The sequence below is a fragment of the Tribolium madens genome, unplaced genomic scaffold, assembly GCF_015345945.1.
Source record: "Tribolium madens isolate multiple individuals breed KSU strain unplaced genomic scaffold, Tmad_KSU_1.1 Scaffold_11;HRSCAF=98;Tcas5.2_LG3b, whole genome shotgun sequence".
NCBI lineage: Eukaryota > Metazoa > Arthropoda > Insecta > Coleoptera > Tenebrionidae > Tribolium > Tribolium madens.
The window spans coordinates 9,060,714-9,082,056 of NW_025400975.1; the positions used below are offsets into that span (position 1 = coordinate 9,060,714).

The 21,343-nt window shown below is 29.5% G+C and overlaps 2 protein-coding genes across 5 annotated transcripts in view; one reads left to right on the forward strand and one right to left on the reverse strand.

The window, feature by feature from the left end:
• The window catches only part of LOC123007710 (cysteine-rich motor neuron 1 protein), a 123,290-nt gene extending 113,251 nt beyond the window's left edge, over window positions 1–10,039 (forward strand). Inside the window, exons 2-3 of the mRNA XM_044403131.1 lie at window positions 5,444–6,556; window positions 8,887–10,039. Of these exons, the coding sequence (XP_044259066.1) occupies window positions 5,444–6,556; window positions 8,887–9,134 (1,361 nt within the window). The 3' untranslated portion in view covers window positions 9,135–10,039. The remainder of the gene's footprint in view (window positions 1–5,443; window positions 6,557–8,886) is intronic.
• Window positions 10,040–11,364: 1,325 nt separating this feature from the next.
• LOC123003895 (ecotropic viral integration site 5 ortholog) overlaps window positions 11,365–21,343 on the reverse strand; it is a 48,526-nt gene continuing 38,547 nt past the window's right edge. For 3 of the 4 annotated variants that reach the window (XM_044396956.1, XM_044396945.1, XM_044396938.1), the window contains exons 4-10: window positions 20,844–21,035; window positions 20,431–20,790; window positions 20,227–20,385; window positions 19,945–20,181; window positions 19,134–19,901; window positions 16,610–16,711; window positions 11,365–12,253 (exon numbers count right to left, since the gene is read on the reverse strand). In XM_044396956.1, coding sequence (XP_044252891.1) covers window positions 11,987–12,253; window positions 16,610–16,711; window positions 19,134–19,901; window positions 19,945–20,181; window positions 20,227–20,385; window positions 20,431–20,790; window positions 20,844–21,035 — 2,085 coding nt within the window. In that variant the 3' untranslated portion in view covers window positions 11,365–11,986. Of the gene's footprint in view, window positions 12,254–16,410; window positions 16,461–16,609; window positions 16,712–19,133; window positions 19,902–19,944; window positions 20,182–20,226; window positions 20,386–20,430; window positions 20,791–20,843; window positions 21,036–21,343 lie in introns of all 4 variants that reach the window. The other variant, XM_044396965.1, reaches the window with a different exon arrangement.

Consider the following 21,343-nt stretch of genomic DNA (forward strand, 5'->3'; position numbering starts at 1 on the left):
TAAAAATACTAAATACACAGTAAAGATAATAAATGCACAGCAAAATTAATAAATGCTCAGTAAAAAATAATAAATGCACAGTAAAGATAAAAAATGCGTAGTAAAAAATAATAAATGCACAGTAAAGATAAGAAATGCGTAGTAAAAAATAATAAATGCACGGAATATTGTTATGTTTAATTAAGTTCCTACTGAGCGTTTATTATTTTTACTGTGCAAATTGGATTTTTTTACTGAACAAATTACAATAAAATACTGTGCCTGTTTTACTTAGCATTTATTATTTTTACTGTGCAAAATATTATATTATACTGATCATTTTTATTTTTTTACTGTGCAAAAATTAATTAAATACTGATCATTTATCATTTTATACTGATCAAAATTGAATTATTTACTTCTTGCTTCATTACTATCCCTTAATAAATAGTAAATTACATTTTTTCTCCAAATGTACTTAAATACTAATAACTTTTTTAGTCTGTTTGGGGGAAATGTTTGTAAAAAGTGATATTTTACCCAAAAAACGTCAATTATTATCTCCAGAACGTGTTTCACTGTTCAGTTTTTTTACCAAAGAAGTGAATTTTATTACAAAAAAGCCAAAAATAACTTAATTTGAGCTAATTAAGTTAGATTTTTTAAAATAAGAGTATTTTGGGACCGTTTTAACGAAACTTTGCGAAAAAGGTGAATTTAAAGTAAAAAATCAAGTTTTAAACTCTAAAACTTGCTTAAACGCTCGAAAAAGTAAAAAATAAAATCCATTTTTGACCTAATTGGATGTTTTTTTTGTTCGAGTTGAACGAAATTTCTCGTAGAAAGTGAGTTTATTGAAAAAGTTAATTTTTAGAACACTTTTACGAAATCTACACGGGCCATACATACGCAAGACTGAAAATTCTTTAAATTTTATCTTGTTTTACTAATTTTGATTAAAGTTACTGATCGTTTATTATTTTTATTGTGTCAGTTGGATTTTTTTACATTTTGAAAGTTTATTTCTCAAGAATTGGGTAAATCCCCTAGCACCCATGCATTATTTACCGAAAAACATTACATTACTTATTCTTGTGAGATTAGTACAAGAAGAAAACACGGAAATAAGACCACTGGTTGGATCTTCGTTCTTGTTTCTCACAATATTAGAACGGATACACAAACGCTGTTTGTTGGGAAATTATCACCAAGGGAGGCATAAATATTATATTAAGGCAACTGAAGGACTTTGTTGGTCGCAACAATACGTTTCATGACCATGTAACAACATTGAATACTGCATTAATTATTATTACATAAAAAAAATCAATTTTTGATGTCAAAGAAGTTTGATAAAATATTCATAGTATAAAGAACGAGGGCATAGATGTACTAACAGGCAATTTGTGCTGAAAAGTTGCACGAGAAAAATAATTTCATTCATTATTCTTTAGATCTTCACAAGAGGAGTTAAATGAGTTAGTTTTCGAGAAAAATGTCAATCAATCAACTGAATTGAAATGTCACAAGATTTCATATAAGGATGTTATTTAAATTTGGTATTTAGTATTTTTTTTGTAATAAATAGAATGTTAATGATGTGTTGTAGGCGGACATTACAATAAACAGTGTTTTCCATCCGTTTAAAAAAGTAAATTATTGGATACAGGTTTATAATTGAGGTTTGTTGTCGTGTTTCGGTAATTTATTGAAGCTATTTTTACTTTGTTTCGTTGTTTATTGAATGTTCTATTTTTGGTCCTTTTGATCATTAAGAGTAACATCCACAAAAGTGTTTAGTCTCACGAAAAATTAAGTACAAATGTATAAATTCATTACAAGTTTTAATTAATTAATATTCAGGGCGAAGAAAAAGTGTGATACAAAGTGTTTTTTTAATCATTTGTCGGCAGAAAATAATAATTAATAAAGAGAATGAAATTTTGTTTCGTTATATGATTTTTTTTGATAAATCGTGAATAAAATGTAGATAGTTTTAATCCTCAGGTCAGAGCCTTTGTAAAAAAATAAGAATAAAAAGATTGTAGAACTAAAAAAAATTCGAAAAATTATTTTCTTGAGAAAGTACTTCACTACCTGGTATGTATAACTTTAGTAAAAAGCACCATCCTGAAAAAAAATGTAAAATGGTCGTGTGAGGCTTGAGAATTTTTATATCTTTGTCTATACATTATTCAATGTCGCTAACTTAATTTCAAGGTCACGGACTTTCTTGGTCAGAATGTTTTATAAATATTAATAATTTTTTTAATAAATTTAGTTTTCTTAAAATAAAATCATCAAAAATAAAAAGAAATGAATTTGTTTTATACTTTTGGGACTTTACTGTTGTAAATATCAAGTTAATAATTGACAAACTTTTCTAATACTGCACGTTTTTGTGAAAAAAAATTCTTTAAAAATTCTTAAAACTGCGTTTTTTTTGTTGATTTTTATTGAACTTATCTGAGGTAGTTCTCTATGAATAAACAAAAACTATTAAAGAAACCTCGTTTTACTTTTTTTTCTTTAGATTTTGAAACATGTAAAATAACTTCAATTAAAAAACAGAATTTATTTAAGGAAATGCATACAAAAATCTTTTCATAAAGTACTCCGACTCTAGAAACAAACAATTTTGAAAATTATAAAAATTATGACATTCTTAGAAATACCTCCAAAACCTACTTTGAGGATTTCAAAAATTTTGGATCTTTTTTATCGCAAGAATCAATAATAACTTTAACTGACAATTTTATAATTTCCTTAAAAATCTGTAAATAACATTCTTTGAAAAAACGTTTGAAATCTCGATATTTATTTAAAAAATAACACCATCGCAAAAAGCCTTCAATTGGATGTCACAGGTTTGCTCACTGAATTTACAAAATTTCACAATCAAAAAAAAATTAAGATTACGATACTAGAAATTTGTGAATTATTTTTTTTTTGTAAACCGGTATAAAAAATTAACAAAAAATCCAAAATTGACGCTTTATTCTCTCGTTTTTGACTAATAATCTGGTACTTTATTCCCTCGGGGATAAAATAAATGAAATATCGATTTTTTACTTTAAATAAACTGAAATTAAATGAATTGAGTATTTTTTGACATTAAAAACTCTTTGTTACCGATTTTTACTCATAAAATTGCAGTTGAATGAAGTAAATAAACTGCTCCACAAAAGTTAAGGAAAAGTGCAATAATTACTTTAATTAAATTATTAAAAAATAAATTATTACAAAAAAGTTTGGTACAAAGGTTTTTTTTAATCATTTGTTTTCAGAAAATAATAATTAATAAATGTTAAAAAAAAATATATTGAATTAAAAATTAAATCTCAAAAACAAAAAAGAATTCGGAAAAGGTGTATTTTTGAGAAATGTCACATTTCTATTGAACTTTATTTTTATCACCTGTTATGAAAACCACCTTGGAAAAAATTGTAAAAAAGTCGTGTTAATTAGATGAGGAATATGAGAAATAGATTTGTTTTCTACTTTTTGGACTTTTAAAACTGCGAGTATTTTTTTTTATTTGGGATACTTTTCTGTGAATAAACAAAAACTATTAAAGAAGCCTCATTTCACACTTTTTTTCAGATTTTGCAACGTGTAAAATAACTTTATTTAAAAAAACAGAATTTTATTTAAGAAAATGCATACAAAATGTTTTCATAAATTTCTCCGATTCTACAAATCGAAATAAGTAATACTTAAAATATCTCAAATAAGCATAAAAATCGTGACAGATTTTCCAAAATTTGAATTTTTTTATAGTAAATTGTACGAAACCTAGAATGTTATTTCTAAAATCTCAAAAATTATGAACATTCTGACTGTCTAAAAAGTCTTAAAAATACTCCAAAAATCTAGTTTGAGGATTTCAAAAATCTTGGATTTTTTTGTACGAATCATAATTCTTTTATTACGACAAAAATCTTAAAAACAATAACAATAATTTTATTTTGTATGAACTTATTGCAGTAGATAAAGTAGTCTTTTATCGTCTAGTGAAATAAAGTAATTTTTATCTACTGTCACTTCACTCGTAAACTTAACCTTTTCACTCGTAGATAAACAATTTCTTTATCGTTTTGTATAATAAATTACTATCAGCTAACAATTTTAAAACTCTTTTAAAAATGTGTAAATAACACTTTTTGAAAAAACGTTTGAAATCTTGATACATATTTACAAAAAAAGTAGCACCATTCCAAAAAGCCTTTAATTGATGAGTGACAGATTTGAAACACAGAATTTACAATAAAAAATTACCAAGAAATACAAAATTAAGATTCTACGGAATCTTGACACAATTAAAATAAAACGCTTTATTTCCTCATTTTTGACTAATAATTTGGAAAATGTAGCAGAAATTCCAAAATTTTATTTTTTATGAATGTCAATTGTCAATCAAAACAATTCAAAAATAATTTTGAAAATTCTAAACATTCTGACTTTTAAAAATACGTCAAAAACCTAGTTTGAGGATTTCAAAAATATTGGATCTTTTTTTTGTACAAATCATATCTAGTGCTTTTATTATCACAAAAATCTCAGACAATAATAACTTTTTCTGACAATTTTAAAATTTTCTTAAAAATCTGTAAATAACATTCTTTGAAAAAACGTTTGAAATCTCGATAGCCTTTAAGTGGATGTCTCACAGGTTTGAATCAATGCATTTACAAAATTTAACAATAAAAAAACTGCTTTGGTTTTAGGAAACAAGTGAAACTTAATTTTTTTTTATTAATTTTTTTTATTTTATTATTATTATTAGTAATATTACATAAGGCGCCGCCATATTGGCCTTGGCTGCTTAATTTTTTTTTATGTAACCCGGTATAAAAAATTAACAAAAAATCCAAAATTAAGATTTAATTGGATGTCACAGGTTTGAATCACTGAATTTACAAAATTTAACAACAAAAAAACTGGTTTGGTTTTATTAAACAACAAGTGAAACTTTAATTATAATTTTTTAATTTATTATTTTTATTTTATTTTATTTTATTGGTCTTGGCTGCTTAAATTTTTTTTTTATGTAAACTGGTATAAAAAATTAACAAAAAATTCAAAATTTAGATTAAGAAACCTTGACACAATTAAAATGTGAATATTTAAACGTTTCCTCTCAACAGGAAATAAAGTGACTCTTAATTCCTCGATTTTGACTAATAATCTGGTACTTTATTCCCTCGAGGATAAAATAAATGAAATAACGATTTTTTACTTTAAATAAACTGGAATTAAATGAATTGAATGTTTTTTGACATAACACTAACTCCTTGATACCGATTTTTATAAAATTGCATTTAAATGAAGCAAATATTTTGACACATTATTTTAAACATCGTTGATTGACCTTAATCTACATTTTCTTGATTAAAATAATTGTTAATTTTTTTAATATTACATTTAAAAGTAGCACAAATTAATATCAAACTTTTGTTCGCAGTGCTACACGCCGCTCCACCTATCGAACCCTGCCCACACGACAGCATCCTCGTCGAAGACACCTGCAAATGCAACCCCTCCTCCTGCTCCAAACCCCCATGTCTCCACAACCTCGTCATTGCTGCCAACAGCACCGACGAGCCTGGCCACTGCTGTCCCATCTACACCTGCGAGGGTTGCCCCAACTCCACCCTCATCGACGGCAAATGCCCTTGCGCCCCCAACGCCACCCTCGACGCCCTAAACACATGCAAATGCGTCGACCCACACAGGAAACTCCTCAATGGAGAATGCGTTTGCGACGAGGATTTGTGCGAATTACCCCAACTTTGCGACATAAACTCCGTTTCAGTGACGGAGCAAACTGGGTGTTGTCCCACGACGAAATGTATTAAATGCCCTGATGATAGTTTTGCTACTAGTAACAAAAACGGGGAGATTGAGGATAAATGTGTGTGTTATCCGTGTCCAAAAGAGTGTGGACCTGGGGAAAAAGTTGTGATAGTCCAACGTGGGAAAGGCTTTCCAGGGAGCTGTTGTGATATGTACAAGTGTGAAAAAGACGACTCGGAGAAAAAATGTCTCGTGGATGGGGTTTGGTATGGCGAGGGGGACATTTTGAAGACCTCTGATACCCAAGTGTGTAAATGTCAAGATGGGCTTTCCTTCTGTTGGAACGCCAAAAACGAGGAGTTTTTCCGGCCTTGCCACAAAGAAGGCAAAGTTTATAAACACGACGAGTCGTGGATGCTTGACACGTGTACTAATTGCACGTGTTTCAATGGGGAGACGAAGTGTATTGCACACACGTGTGAAGTGTCACAAGGACATATCGACAAGCCTGATTGTCAGGCGTTGAATTGTAGCAAAGTTTGTGTTGATGGGTTTAAATTGAATAAACGAGGGTGTCCCATTTGCAAGTGCAATTCGTTGAATAAGTATGATGATATTTTGCACAAGTTTAATATCACTAAGAGTGAATTGAGGGAGATTCTTGAGGATTATTTCGCACGTAACCGAACCATTTCGACTTCGACGACGGTTGAGACGGGGGTTTCAGGTGGGGACGGTTTGGTGGATGGTGATGGGTTTACCACTCCGGTAACTGAATTAGGTAAGTGTGGAGGAATGCTTTTTAAAATTGATCCATATAACGTTTTTGAAGGTTTTTTTGACCAAAAAATCAAAAATTTTTGCTTTTTTTTTGTTTTGTAAATGGCGGCAAAACTGTGCCTCAATGATATAATATTTTGATTTAAACATATGTAAAATGTTCCGGGGAATCGTTTGGCGTCAAAAAAACTGCAAAATTCCTAATAGTTTTGAAATTATAGTCGGATTTATATTTTCCATACTTTTGACTTTATCACAAATTTTCTCGATAACTATTTATTGTAGAACACTGATTTTTTTTTATATGATAGAAAATTAAATTTGCTTTCCAACGGTACCAAACATAAGAGGTTATTATTAATAAGTCCGGAGTTATTGGCAATAGACCGCTCCGGGTGCCAAAAATCGACCAAAATTTCGACGAAAATCAAAAAAAAAAAATTAACCTTAAAATTCATCCATATAACGTTTTTTTACATTTATAGAGGTCTTAAACACTCAAAAAAATGCATAAAACGTTATTGGGTCAAGTTTAAAAAATTACGAATTTTTTGAGTTTTTCAAGGTGAGCGGTAGTAAAATCGTAAAAATAGTCAATTTCCTAAAAGTCGTAAAAACGCTTGAAATATGGTTTTCTAGACGTAAAATTACTCGCTGAACACGATTCAACTAGTTAGAATACTCTACGATGCATAGTTTTTGAGATATTGAGTAATAAAGTCAAAAATAATGGTAGAAATACCCGATTTTGACAAAAAAATCAATTTTTTTTTAATTCTTATGAAAAACTAGTACTATATGTAAAATTAACCGGAGAATACGCCTGTATAAACCGCTTTGACCTAGGACTCATAGTTTTTGAGATATGTTTTTTTTTAAACCTAAAAATAGCTCTGTACCCGGAACCATAACCCGGAGCGACTTCCGGTTTGCGCCAATAAATAGATAATTTCAAGCTACTTTTAATGGTTTTTAGCGTTTTGCTCTACGTCTTATAGTTTCGTAGAAAAACGCATTTAAAGTTTCACAATTTTGGAAATTTTGACTTTTTGAACGGCGATTACGGCCAAAATATTAGACTTAGAGCAACGAATTTAATTCCATCGTAATCAGCGTAAGAAAATCTATCGACTGAGGCCAAAGCCAAGTCGATATCTCGCAAAAAAAAAATGAATATTTTAACGTCGATTACGGCGAAACTAAAGGAGATAACACAATGTGGTTGGTAAATTCGTAATTAGCGCGTCAAAATCTATCGGATAAGATAGGTTTAAATCGAATCTGAGACATGTTCAAAAACACTTGATTTTAAGGGGTGGTGTTAACAAATTTTTAGTTTTTTTTTTGTTTTGTAAATTGCGGCAAAACTGAGCCTCAATGATATAATACTTTGACCTAAACCTATGTAAAATGTTCCGGGGAATCGATTGGAGTCAAAAAGAAATGCAAAATTCCTAATAGTTTTGAAGTTATGGTCGGATTTATATTATCCATACTTTTGACTTTATCACAAATTTTCTCGATAACTATTTATGGTAGAACACTGATTTTTTTTTTATATGATAGAAAATTAAATTTGCTTTCCAACGGTACTAAACATATTGGTTATTACCAATAAGTCCGGAGTTATTGGCAATAGATCGCTCCGGGTGCCAAAAATCGACCAAAATTTCGACGAATTACCTTAAAATTCATCCATATAACGTTTTTTACATTTATAGAGGTCTTAAACACTCAAAAAAATGCATAAAACGTTATTGGGTCAAATTTAAAAAATTACGAATTTGTTGAGTTTTTCAAGGTGAGCGGTAGTAAAATCGTAAAAATTGTCAATTTTTCAAATCGTACAAACATTTCCGGGCATGGAAATACATATTTTAACGTTTTTTTGGTCACTTTTATATCTCATATGTACACTTTAGAGTGGTTTATAGAAAAAGAATAAAAGAATTTAATTAGAAATAAAATTAAAACTGTTTTTTAATAAAAATCACTAACTCAAATTTTCTTTCACAGCCGCAAAATTCCTCTAGAATCCCTAGAAATTTTGTTTAAATTATGGAAATGAGTAGTAAATTAGTACTTCAACAAACTAATATTTATAACAAAGATTACCTACTTGCTCCAAAATTGTTGAAAAAAATTTAAAATAAAATTTATTTTAAAGCCTTGCAGAAATGGTTAAAATTAGAGGAAATGTGTAAAAGACGAAGTTCTAAAAGATTAAATTTTAAAATTATTTAATAGTATAAACAACTTATTTCTATTTAAAAAAATCAAACACAATGAAGTTAGTTAGTATTTTCCGCTTCATTTTTTTTTCTTTTCCAGACGAAAATTCGCAGCTGGTTACCTGGATTGTACCAACAATAATTCTGGCCATTTTGGTGGGAACGTTGGTAGTATTGGGATTCCGTTGGTGGTGTTGCACGAAGAAGGGAAGAAAAGAACCAAAAACTGCCCGATCTACCACTTACGAGAGAATAAAATTAACGAAACCAACGATGTTTAATAACAATTACATCGGTAATAACAATAAAGACGAACAGAATGTAAAAAATATTAAAGGTAGTGTGTGAGTAGTAGCTGAAATCATTTATTTATCGTTTCCTTTGTGATATCTTTTGCAACAAGACTATTTGTTGTGTAGATGAAAATAACTGAAGTATTTTAAGTTGGTATTTCTGATAAAATCAACGTGTAGCTCTATTTATTGTTAGTATAATAGTGGTGATTAATTCCGCTTCATAACTGATTTTGTGGATTTGCGAAAGAACTGAACAAAAAAAGATTTTTTTCTTGCCGCCATACATTGGAAAAATCGGTGTGGTAGAGCTAATTCTGTGATTTTTTACTAAAAAATTTAGTTCTTTTTGCATTTTCTCTAACATTTTAAAATTTTGATACATTTTTTATGCAGCTGAAACTGTAATTTCCAATGGATGGCACAATCAACAGTTTAAAAAATGATGTACATAATTTTATTACTTTAAAAATTTACAACTACTCTTCGGTAATGTTGAGGATAAGTTGGATTGTTGTAAAATTAGAAATTTTATGTAATATGAATTTTAAGTTGTAAGTAATGTTCCTATATTTAAGAAATAAGAATATTTTTTTAGGTAATTTATTTTTAGCAAAATTTATTTTTCAGTATTTTGAAAGTATTTTTGTAAAGTATTTTTATGTACGGTTAGGAAGTGATAAGGATGGAAAAATAACATGTTTGATGACAAAATTTTAATCCTAGTTCCTTTCTTAATTTTAATATAACTCAATGCAATATAATAACACAAACATAAGTCTCTACAACGAATTCGTGTATAACACATACGCCTAATGTACCTATTTAATTCTTTTGTTACTAGATTTGCTATTAATTAGGCTTAGCTTACATGTTATACTATTTTATTTATAATTATTTTTAAACCATGTAAATTATTATTATGTATAAAGTTCAAATAAAAAATTACCTTTTTCTGTTCTCTTACGTTTTTGTGACCTTACTTTATCAAAACTGACCAAAAAAATATTTTTTTTGGTGTTATTTTATTTAGAAACTTAGTAATTATTTTCGAAAACTGTTTTTCTTTTGCATAGATAAAGACGAATTTGACTTTTCGCGACACCAGTTTATTACAGGTTTCTTAACTTATTTTCTGTTTTAATTTTGCTCATAAACAAACAAAATAACATGAATTTCAATTTATTTTACTGATTTTTGCAAAATGAATGAACCCCTGATTCAAAAACGAACTAAATCGGGCGAAACAAGCTAAAAAATGATTTAATTTTGTAATTTTTTTGCCAGTTTCAATGCATTATTTCGAACTTTTTGAGTTTTTAGCTCTCAAAATGACAAAAAAACCGTTTTTTCAGCTATTTCCTTGAATTTGTGGCTTGAATTTGACAAAATTTTGCGAAATATTTTTATTTCTAGCTGAAGAAGTATTCGAAAAAAAAACAAAATAAGTTGTTATTTCCGACTCTGTTTGGTAAAAAACAAATAGAACTATTTTTAACCACTTTGGTGTTTGATTATTTTTTCTTTGAGAAAATTTGACGAAATAATCAACTTCAAACCTAAGAGTTAGGTAAAAATATCAAAATATAATCTTTTTTTATAACAATTTAGTGATTTTTGACACGCTACGAAAAAACACGAGTTTTCAGCTTAAAAATATGCTCGAACTTTCGAAAAAGGAAAAAATTATATCATTCTCGGCCTCTCTTTGTTTTTGTTTTTTTGGCTTGTTTGTAACAAAATTTTGCGTTTTTAGCTAAAAAAACGTGCTAAAACTCTCAAAAATACAAAATTAATTTTCGACTTAATCTTGCAAAAAAATTTAAAATTGTAGTACAAAAACGTGCAAACATTCTCTGCTTATTTCTGATCCAAGTTGAAAAAAAAATTCTTGTTATTTTTAAACCATGTAAATTATTATTATGTATATAAAAATTACCTTTTTCTGTTCTCTTACGTTTTTGTGACCTTACTTTATCAAAACTGACCAAAAAAATATTTTTTTTTGGTGTTATTTTATTTAGAAACTTGGTTTTTCTTTTGCATAATAGATAAAGACGAATTTATTAGAGGTAACCAGGATGGTCATTTTGTGCCATTTTTTTTAATTACAGTTTTTGTTAAAAGTTAGTTATGCAACCAATTATACAATTGAGCTATTGAATGCATTACCCGCGCAAACGCAGTACATATACGTGTGTATTGTTGGTTGCATAATTGCCTCAATTCACTTTTCATTTTTTTTTCTATGGTGTGATTTGTTTGGATTGGAATAAAAGTAGTCGTCTTGATACAAATATATTTAAAAAGCAAAACAATACATAAATCGGTTTTATACATATTGCAACATCGACTCTTATTGCTGTCCTTTAGGGAAAATATTAATAAGTTAAGTGGAAAACAAATAAATGTGCAATATGTTTTCTAGAGTATTTATTAATTTATCTAAAAATAAAATTTCGATGTTTAACGTTTGGAATGTTTTTTGAATTATTGCAACTGATAAAAATAGCACCGTTGATTGGTTCATCAACTTGTGAAGTAAAATACTGTTTTACGACTTTGCTCAGCAAAATATACAAACAGCCCTCTCAGTTTTAATACTACTTGTAACACAGATAGAATATTAGAAAATCTAATCTAACATCTCCTAGTTGTCTCACTAATTCATAAGTTAAATTTCCCAAGAAAAATCTACCTTACATTAATTATCTCTTATTACATACCAGACAATAACAAAATACACAAAATTTTCACACTAGAATCGGTTAAGTACATAAATCAATACAAAATAAAACAATAAATTATACTTAAATATTTAAATGCACCAAATTTCTATTCGTTTGTAGTAATAATCCCATAGGCAAAAATACTACAAATTCCTAGTCTAAAATTTCAGTCGTGTGGTCAGACTTTTGCACACTTCTCTTCATGAGCATCTATTGTGGTGTGCGTATTCATATTGGAATCTAGTTTGTTTGAATTTTGACACATGTCACTAAATGTAAGCTCGGATTTGGAGGTAGGAGACTCGACTAAGTTTAATCTCAGGGAAGGATCGTCCAATCTGATTTTGGGATCGTCGTCGGTGCTGTCGATGGAAAAAGACCTCTCCGACGGCATACGACCACCCCCGGCGATTACTCGTCTCTTGAACGATTCCAATCTCATGACCTGACAGGATGACACACATTTTGGTACAAAATACAATATTTTCGACAATCAGTGTTGCCAGATCAAAAGCATAAAATTTACCAGATCCGTGTTGAAAAATTTGACAAATTTTCATCAAATTGCGATTTGTGTGGCAAAAAACCCTTAAAAATCTGCTTAAACTCTTGAAAAACAGCAAAAATGACAATCTTTTCGGCCTAATTCTGTGATTTTCCGACTTGTTTTAAAAACAAAATTTTGGGAAATAATTGAGTTTCTATTATTAGTTTCTAGTCTCTTTCAAAATTTTTGAGTTTTTAGCTCTCAAAATGACAAAGAACCACGTTTTTTGAGCTATTTCGTTGAATTTGTGGCTTGCATTTGACAAAATTTATATTTCTAGCTGAAAAAACATTGGAAAAAAACAAAAATAAGTTGTTATTTTCGACTCTGTTTAGTAATATCTGGTAAAAAAACCAAATAGAACTATTTTTAACCAATTTGGTGTTTTTTGATTATTTTTTCTTTGAGAAAATTTGACGAAATAATTAATAATTTTGTTTTTGATTTCTGTAGAGTTTAAAGTTATTGGAGAGATGATTAGACGTATTTTAAAGTCTAAGAGTTAGGAAAAAATATCAAAATATATCTTTTTTTTATAACAATTTAGTAATTTTTGACACACTATGGCAAACTCTCGCGAAAAAACAGAGTTTTCAGCTTCAAAATCTGCTTGAATTTTCGAGAAAAAAAGAAGAAATTATATCATTCTCGGCCTAATTCTATGTATTTTCGGCTTGTTTTCAACGAAATAATTGCGTTTCTAGCTGAAAAACGTGCTAAAACGCTTTAGAAATGCAAAAATAATACAATTTTGGACTTAATTTCTTGATTATTTAGTTTGTTCTAGCGAAATCTAGCGAAAAACCTGAGATTCTAGTACAAAAATGTGCGCAAAAGCACTTTCGGACAAATTTTGTGGTTTCTCAGCTTATTTTTGTTTTAATTTTGCTCAAAAACCAGCTAAATCGAGTGAAACAAGCAAAATAACATCAATATTAATCCTTTTTGTGATTTTTAGGCGTGTTTGGACAAGGTTTTGCAAAATAAATGAACCTCTGGTTCCAAAAAAAAAAACAATTTCGATTTAATTTTGTAATTTTTTAGCCTGTTTCAATGCATTATTTCGAACTTTTTGGGTTTTTATTTCTCAAAAACCCCTTCTTTGGGTTACTTTGTTGAGCATTTGACCAAAATTTTGTAAAATAATTGTGTTTCTAGCTGAAAAAGCGTTCGAAAAAAACAACAAAAAAAGTTGTCATTTTCAACTTAGTTTTTATAGTAATATCTAGTAAAAAACGAATAGAACTATTTTTAACTATTTTTAATATTAACTACTAACTATTTTAATATTTTTTCTTCGAGAAAATTTGACGAAATAATCAAGTTAAAGCCTAAGAGTTTGGTAAAAATATCAAAATATAATGTTTTTTTTTATAATAGTTTAGTAATTTTTGACGAAAAACAGAGTTTTTAGCTTCAAAATCTGCTTGAACTTTCAGAAAAAGGAAGAAATATACTTTCGGACTAATTCTGTGTTTTTTTTAGCTTGTTTTTAACAAAATTTTGCGAAATAATTGCGGTTTTAGCTGAAAAACGTGCTAACTCTCAAAAATGAAAAATTAATTAATTTTCAACTTAATCTGGAGAGAAATTGTAGTACAAAAACGTGCTTAAAAACTTATTTTTGATCCGAGTTGAAAAATTTGCCAAATTTTCACCAGATTACGATTTGTATGGCAAAATTCGCAAGAAAAACGCTTAAAAATCTGCTTAAACTCATGACAAAAAGCAAAAATGACATGCTTTTGGCCTAATTCTGTGATTTTTCGGCATGTTTCCAACAAAATCTTGCGAAATGATTGCGTTTCTAGCTGAAAAACGTGCTAAAACGCTCAAAAAATCAAAAATAATCTAATTTTAGACTTAATTTCTTGATTATTTAGTTTGTTTTAGCGAAATCTAGCGAAAAAATTGAGATTTTAGTACAAAAATTTGCGTAAAAGCAATTTCGGCCAAATTTTGAGGTTTCTCAACAAAACAACATGAATTTCAATTTATTTTATTGATTTTTGCAAAATAAATGAACCTCTGAGTCAAAAACGAACTAAATCGGGCGAAACAAGCTAAAAAATGATTTAATTTTGTAATTTTTTAGTCGGCTTCAATGCATTATCTCTCGAAATGGCAAAAAAAACGTTTTTTGAGCTACTTCATTGAATTTGTGGCTTGCATTTGACAAAATTTTGCAAAATAATTGTATTTCTAGCTGAAAAAGCATTAAAAAACACAAAAATAAGTTGTTATTTTCGACTCTGTTTAGTAATATCTAGTAAAAAACAAATAGAACTATTTTTAACCAATTTGGTGGTTCGATTATTTTTTCTTCGAAATAATCAAGTTAAAGCCTGAAAGTTAGGTAAAAATTTCAAAATATAATCTTTTTTATAACAATTTAGTGATTTTTGACACGCTGTGTCAAACTCTCGCGAAAAACCGAGTTTTCAGCTTAAAAATCTACTTGAACTTTCGAAAAAGAAAAAAATTATATCATTCTCTGGTTTTTCTGTGTTTTTTTGGTTTGTTTTTAACAAAATTTTGCGAAATAATTGCGTTTTTAGCTGAAAAACCTGCTAAATCAAAATTAATTAATTTTCGACTTAATCTCACAAAAAAAAATATTCTCGGCTTATTTTTGTCTTATCTGTGGCTCAAAAAATCGAGTGAAACAAACAAAATAACATCAATATCAATTGTTTTTGGACAAGATTTTGCAAAATAAATGAACCCCTGATTCAAAAACGAACTAAGTTGGTCGAAACAAGCTAAAAATAAAACAATTTCTATTTAATTTTGTAATTTTTCAGCCTGTTTCAATGCATTATTTCGAAATTTTCGGGTTTTTTGTCTCTCAAAAAGGCAAAAAACCCGTTCTTTGGGCTATTTTGTTGAATTTGTGGCTTGCATTTGATCAAAATTTTGCAAAATAATTGTGTTTCTAGCTGAAAAAAAAACACTAAAAAAAACAACAAAATAAGTTATCATTTTCGACTCTGTTTAGTAATATCTAGTAAAAAACAAATAGAACTATTTTTAACCAATTTGGTGGTTCGATTGTGTTTTCTTCGAAAAAATTTGATGAAATAATCAAGTTAAAGCCTAAGAGTTAGGTAAAAATATTAAAATATAATTTTTTTTATAACAACTTAACACGCTGTGGCAAACTCTCGCAAAAAAAACAGAGTTTTCAGCTTAAAAATTTGCTTGAGCTTTCGAAAAAGGAAAAAAATTATATCATTATCTGTCTAATTCTGTGTTTTTTGACTTGTTTTTAACAAAATTTTGCGAAATAATTGCGTTTTTAGCTGAAACGTGCTAAAAATTAATTATTTTTCGACTCAATCTCGCAAAAAAACTTGAGATTGTAGTACAAAAACATTTTCGGATTATTTTTGTCTTATTTAAAAACAAGATAACATCAATATCAATTGTTTTTGTGATTTTTAACCGTGTTTGGACAAAATTTTGCAAAATAAATAAGTCTCTGGTTCAAAAACGAAGTAAGTTGATTTAATTTTGTAATTTTGTTGCCTGCTTCACCGAAATTTTTAGGATTTTTTTTATTTTTATCTCAAAAAACGTGCTTAAACACTTGAAAAGAGCAAAAATAACGCTGTTTTTGGACAAATTTGTTGAATTTTTGGATTGTTTTTAACGAAATTTTGCAAAATAATTATGTTTTTAACTGAAAAAGTATTCGTAAAAAACAAAAATAAATTTTTATTTTCGATCCTGTTGAATAAAATCTTGTAAAAAAAAACAAACAAAACTATTTTTAACCAATTTTGTGGTTTTTCAACTTTTTAAAAAAAATTTAACGAAATAATAAGAAAAAATAATCAAGTTTCTGGTTGAAAATACCCGAAAAACAAAAGTTTTCACCAAATCACCAGACTAACACGAAAATCAACAGATTTGGATCTGGCAACACTGTTTGTAATTATTGAGAAAATTTCCAGTAAAAACTATTGTTATTTTTAATAAATTCAAACTAAGGTTGACATCAAGCTTTCATCAAGCATGCAAACACCCCAAAAGCTACATCACAATTCACTTACTCGAGCCACTTCCACGGCTCAGTATCCGGACTAGTGATAGGCGTGGGAAACTAAATAAATATCATTAGCACACTATATTAACCCCCCAATGAAGCATTTTTATATACACGTTAGTATTAATAAGCAAAAGCGAGTGCTTTTTCTCTCAAATCGTGTAGTGTAATAAAACCATTCAACCCAATTACACGAATTAACTCACCTCGGCTTGAAGATCGGCCACTTTATCTTGCAATTCCCTAACACGATCACTATCGTCGACCGATTGGATTCGAAGCTCGCCTTCGGTCGCAATTTCCTGACTCTGTAATCAAACAAAACAAAAATTTTCGACGAGAAAAACAAAAATTGAGCAAAAATTCAACCAAAATAGACAAGTTTCATTGCTCAAAAAAAGCCTACAAATGCGAAATAAAACTTAAAAAACCACATCAGTCTGTTTTTGTCGCACTTTAACAAAACATGGATGCGTCTATCTTTGTCTCTCCTAAGTTTCATTGGTCAAAAGAATCGAAATAAATTTGAGAAAAAGCACCTTAACGAAATGTGAATGCGTCTATCCTTGTCCCTTCTCAATTTTTTATGCAATTTTGGACGTTGTAAACGAAGAAAACGGCAAAATACGGGAACTAAATAGAGACAAAAAACAATAATTCAATCAAAACTGTACCGAATGGACAAGTTTCATTGGTGAAAAAAGTCTCGAATGCCCGAAATAAAACCCGGAAAATCATCACTAATAAGAGTGCGTGGACTTTTCAATTTGACAGTTGACATTTCGAGAAACTCTATTGTATTAGAACAACTGAAAAAACTTAAATTTACTACATTTTTATTTAATTATGAAAATAAAATGTGAAAGCTTAAAATTTTCGTGTCAAAAATGTGTAAAATGTCAATATCGAAAAATATTCAAAAAATTGAGAAACGTCACATTTCCATAGTACTTCTTTTTGAGCAAAAAACATTTGATCCGTTTATTTTTGTTCACCTTTATTATTATTTAGAATTATTTTTAAAAGTTTAAAAAAAAGCACCACATTGCAAAAAAAATTGTAAAAAGTCGTGGTAATTAATTGTGAGGCTTGAGAATTTTTATACTTCTGTCTCCACATTATTCAGTTCTGCCAACTTAATTTCAAAGTCATGGACCACGTTGGTTTTAAAGTTTTATAAAAATTTAAAATCATCAAAAATAAACAGAAATGGATTTGTTTACTCCTTTTGAAATTTTACTACTGTAAATATTAAATTATAATTGACAAACTTATCTAATGCTGCACGTTTTTGTGAATTTTTTTTAAAGTGCATAAAACCTATTTTTTGTTGATTTTTATTGAACTTATCTCAGATAGTTCTCTAGGAATAAACAAAAACTATTAAAGAAACCTCATTTTCCACATTTTTTTCTTTACATTTTGCAACATTTAAAATAACTTTATTTAACAACAGAATTTTATTTAAGGAAATGCATACAAAATGTTTTCATTAATTTCATTAAGTTGTAAAATGTGAATGCGTCTATCTTAGTCTCTCCTCGGTTTTTGTTCTAAGTTTCATTGGTCAAAAGAGTCGAAATAAATTCGAGAAAAAACATCAGTCTGTTTTTGTCGCATCTTAACAAAATGTGAATGCGTCTATCCTTGTCTCTTCTCAATTTTTTTATGCAATTTTGGACGTTGTAAACCAAAATGCGGAAACTAAACAGAGACAAAAAACAATAATTCAATCAAAACTCCAACGAATGGGCAAATTTCATTGGTGAAAAAAGCCTCGAATGCACGAAATAAAACCTGGAATTAATTATGTTTAATTATGAAAATAAAATAATTGGATCTTTTTTTTTGAGATCTTAAAATTTTTGTGTTATTTTCCCGAACGAACGGTGTAAAAATGAGATACCGTAGCTGTCAAAAATGTGTAAAATATATCGAGGCAAAAAAACTTACCACAAAATTTCTTTAATAGTTTCATTTTTAATAAAAAAAAATATCAAACTAAATGTAATGTGTCTCTATGGCACATTTCGGGTTAATTTGTGTCGTTATGGGTCATTTCGAGTCAAAAATAAATATAAATTATCAGTCGAAATTTGTCTCTTTTCAGTTTTTGTAGGCAATTTTGGACGTTCTAATCGAGAAAAATGACAGTAGGGACAAAATCAAAAAGTCACAAAATAGACAAGTTTCATTGGTCAAAAAAGTCTACAAATGCCCGAAATAAAACTTAAGAAAAGACCTCAGTGTGTTTTTGTGTTGTTATTTCATTGATCAAATGCTCAAAATAAATTTGAGAAAAAACATCAGTCTGTTTTTGTCGCACCTTAACAAAATGTAAATGCGTCTATCCTTGTCTCTTCTCAATTTTTCATGCAATTTTGAACGTTGTAAACGAAAAAAACGACAAAAAGCGGAAACTAAACAGAGACAAAAAACAATAATTCAATCAAAACTCCACCGAATAGGAGTGTTTCATTGGTAAAAAAAGCCTGGAACTCCCGAAATAAAACCCGAAAAATCATCACTAATAAGAGTGCGTGAACTTTTCATTTTGACATTTGACATTTCAAAAAAAAACTCACTATTAGGACAACAACTGTAAAAACTTAAATTTACCATATTTTCATTTGCGTAATAATGAAAATAAAATAGTCTTATCTTTTTTAGTTCTCTGAAATCGTGTTATTTGTCAGCTGTCAAAAATATGTCAAAATAAAAATTATTTACCTTCAACTCTAATTGGCTAATCTTCTGTGTGAGCTCAGCAATGGCTTGAGTTTTCTCCGCATCGCTGATTCTCGCCTTCATCAACTCATCTTGCATTTTACTCTCAAGATCTGAATATCGACGATGTTCCTCCAATAAACGAGCAGCAGCTTCACGATCCCTCAACTCAGCCTTCTCTAATTCATCCCTTTGCTTCTTAATTTCCTCATCTTGTCGTCTCAATTGATTCGTACTGACTTGCACTTGAGTCTCAAGCTCCATCACTTTAAGTCTCAATTCCTTAACTTCAGTTAAAGTCTCCATTTCTCTTATTCTAGTAGTCATAAGCTCGTCTTCTAATTTCTGAGTTTCATTGTTTCGATTTTCCCAAAATAGAAGTTTCTTGGGTGTACTATGTGGTTCCCCGGACGAAGTCGGTTCCTGTTTGTGTTCCTGGAGGTGACGTTGCCACTGATTGCTAAGTTCTGATACTCTTTGTCTCAAATCTTTCAAAGAGAGGTTAGCTTCAGCTTCGCGAAGTTTCACAGCTATTAATTCTTCTTGAAGATGAGCAACACTGTTATCTGGCGTTATCTCACGAAGTGTCTTTTTATCTTCTTCTAATTCATGGATTCTGGCCCTTAAGTCGCGAATTAAAGCGTCATTTTCAGCCTCACGTAACCTCACTTTAACTAATTCTTCTTGAAGACATTCGATCATTTCCTCTCTTTGTTGCAATTGTTCTTGTTTGAGGGAAATTTCATCAATGGAAGATTGTCTCGAAGTGTGCTAAAATTCTAATAAAAAACTAATTTCGCATTATTTGACTCACCGTTTCCTCCATCATCAACGACAATGATCGAATTTTTTCATTGGCTAATGCTAATTGGTGTGTTGTTTCCAAATGAGTGTGACGAAGAGCGTCCAATTCTCGTTGAACTACAAAAGTGGTTTCTTCTTCTTCAGCTCTACTGACTTGTCCTCGAACTAAACGATCAGCTAAAGCTTTACTTTCTTCCTCCAACATTTCACATCGATGTTTCAGTTGCTTGTTTTCAGTCCTCAAGCGCTGAAAAACAAAAATCAAGAGTGGAAACATCAAAAACACACTCACTTTCAATTCTGCCATTTCTTCTTGTTCTTTTGTTTTAATCACATTGTATTCCTTTTCCAATTTTTTCATTTTCTTAGGGTTGTATTTCATATTGTAGGCTAGTTGCATCAGATTTTCAGGGTCGGCTTCAGCTTTCACCGGAAGTTCTTTTTGGAAAAACTGAAACAAATAACTATTTTGGGGAATTTTGAGTTTTGTACAAACCTTCAACATTCCCTCCATGTCAAGCGACATGAGTTCGTCTTTTCCCAAAGTTAACATTGCAAGTGCCACTTTGAAAATAATCTCCATTCCTTCTGATAGAAACACATCCATGATCCTGCAGGCCAATGGTAGGGTCAAAGCCGTGGTAAAAAGTGTCAAAAACCAACTAGAAGCATACATCGAAGTGTGAAAATTCTGGGATTGGAAATGTTGATTCAAGTCGGGCAAATATTCAGCGACAAGATTTTCTAATTGGTACATACAAAGCCCCAATTCTGCCATACTGGGTTTGAACATGTCACGCATGCGATAGTCTTGCATGATTTTGACGAGGACAGCGAAAGCTTCCTCTTCTGGCATCTAAAATCGTTTGAAAACAAATTAAAGTTTTCAAGAGTGATTAAAAAACTCACTTGCATAAGTAAAAGTCCGACGATAAAACCCGAGCCCTGGCAATAACCCACTTCTCGATCGTGCAAAGAGTAAGCTTTGATGACGTTGAAGAGAGATTCTTGGCCAAGACCGTCTTTTTCTTTGAAGAAGTCGTGCTCGGGGTAAGTGCGAGCGATGTCGCGACGGATGACCTTTTCACAAGGAGATTTTGTCTGCAATTTTTCGACAAGAATTAGAAAAATGGGATTTTTACGAATAATTCATGAAAAAATGATTATTTCAACAGATTTTACCTTCTTAATTTTTTTATATTCGTGTTTAAATTTTATTTTTTCATTGGTTTCTTTGAAGGCAATGCATTTGCGGAGAGAATTCAATCAAAAAGTCATAAAATAGACAAGTTTCTTTGGTCAAAAAAGTCTACGAATGCCCGAAATAAAACCTAAAATGGGATTTTTACGAATAATTTATGAAAAAATGATTATTTCAACAGATTTTACCTTCTTAATTTTTTTATATT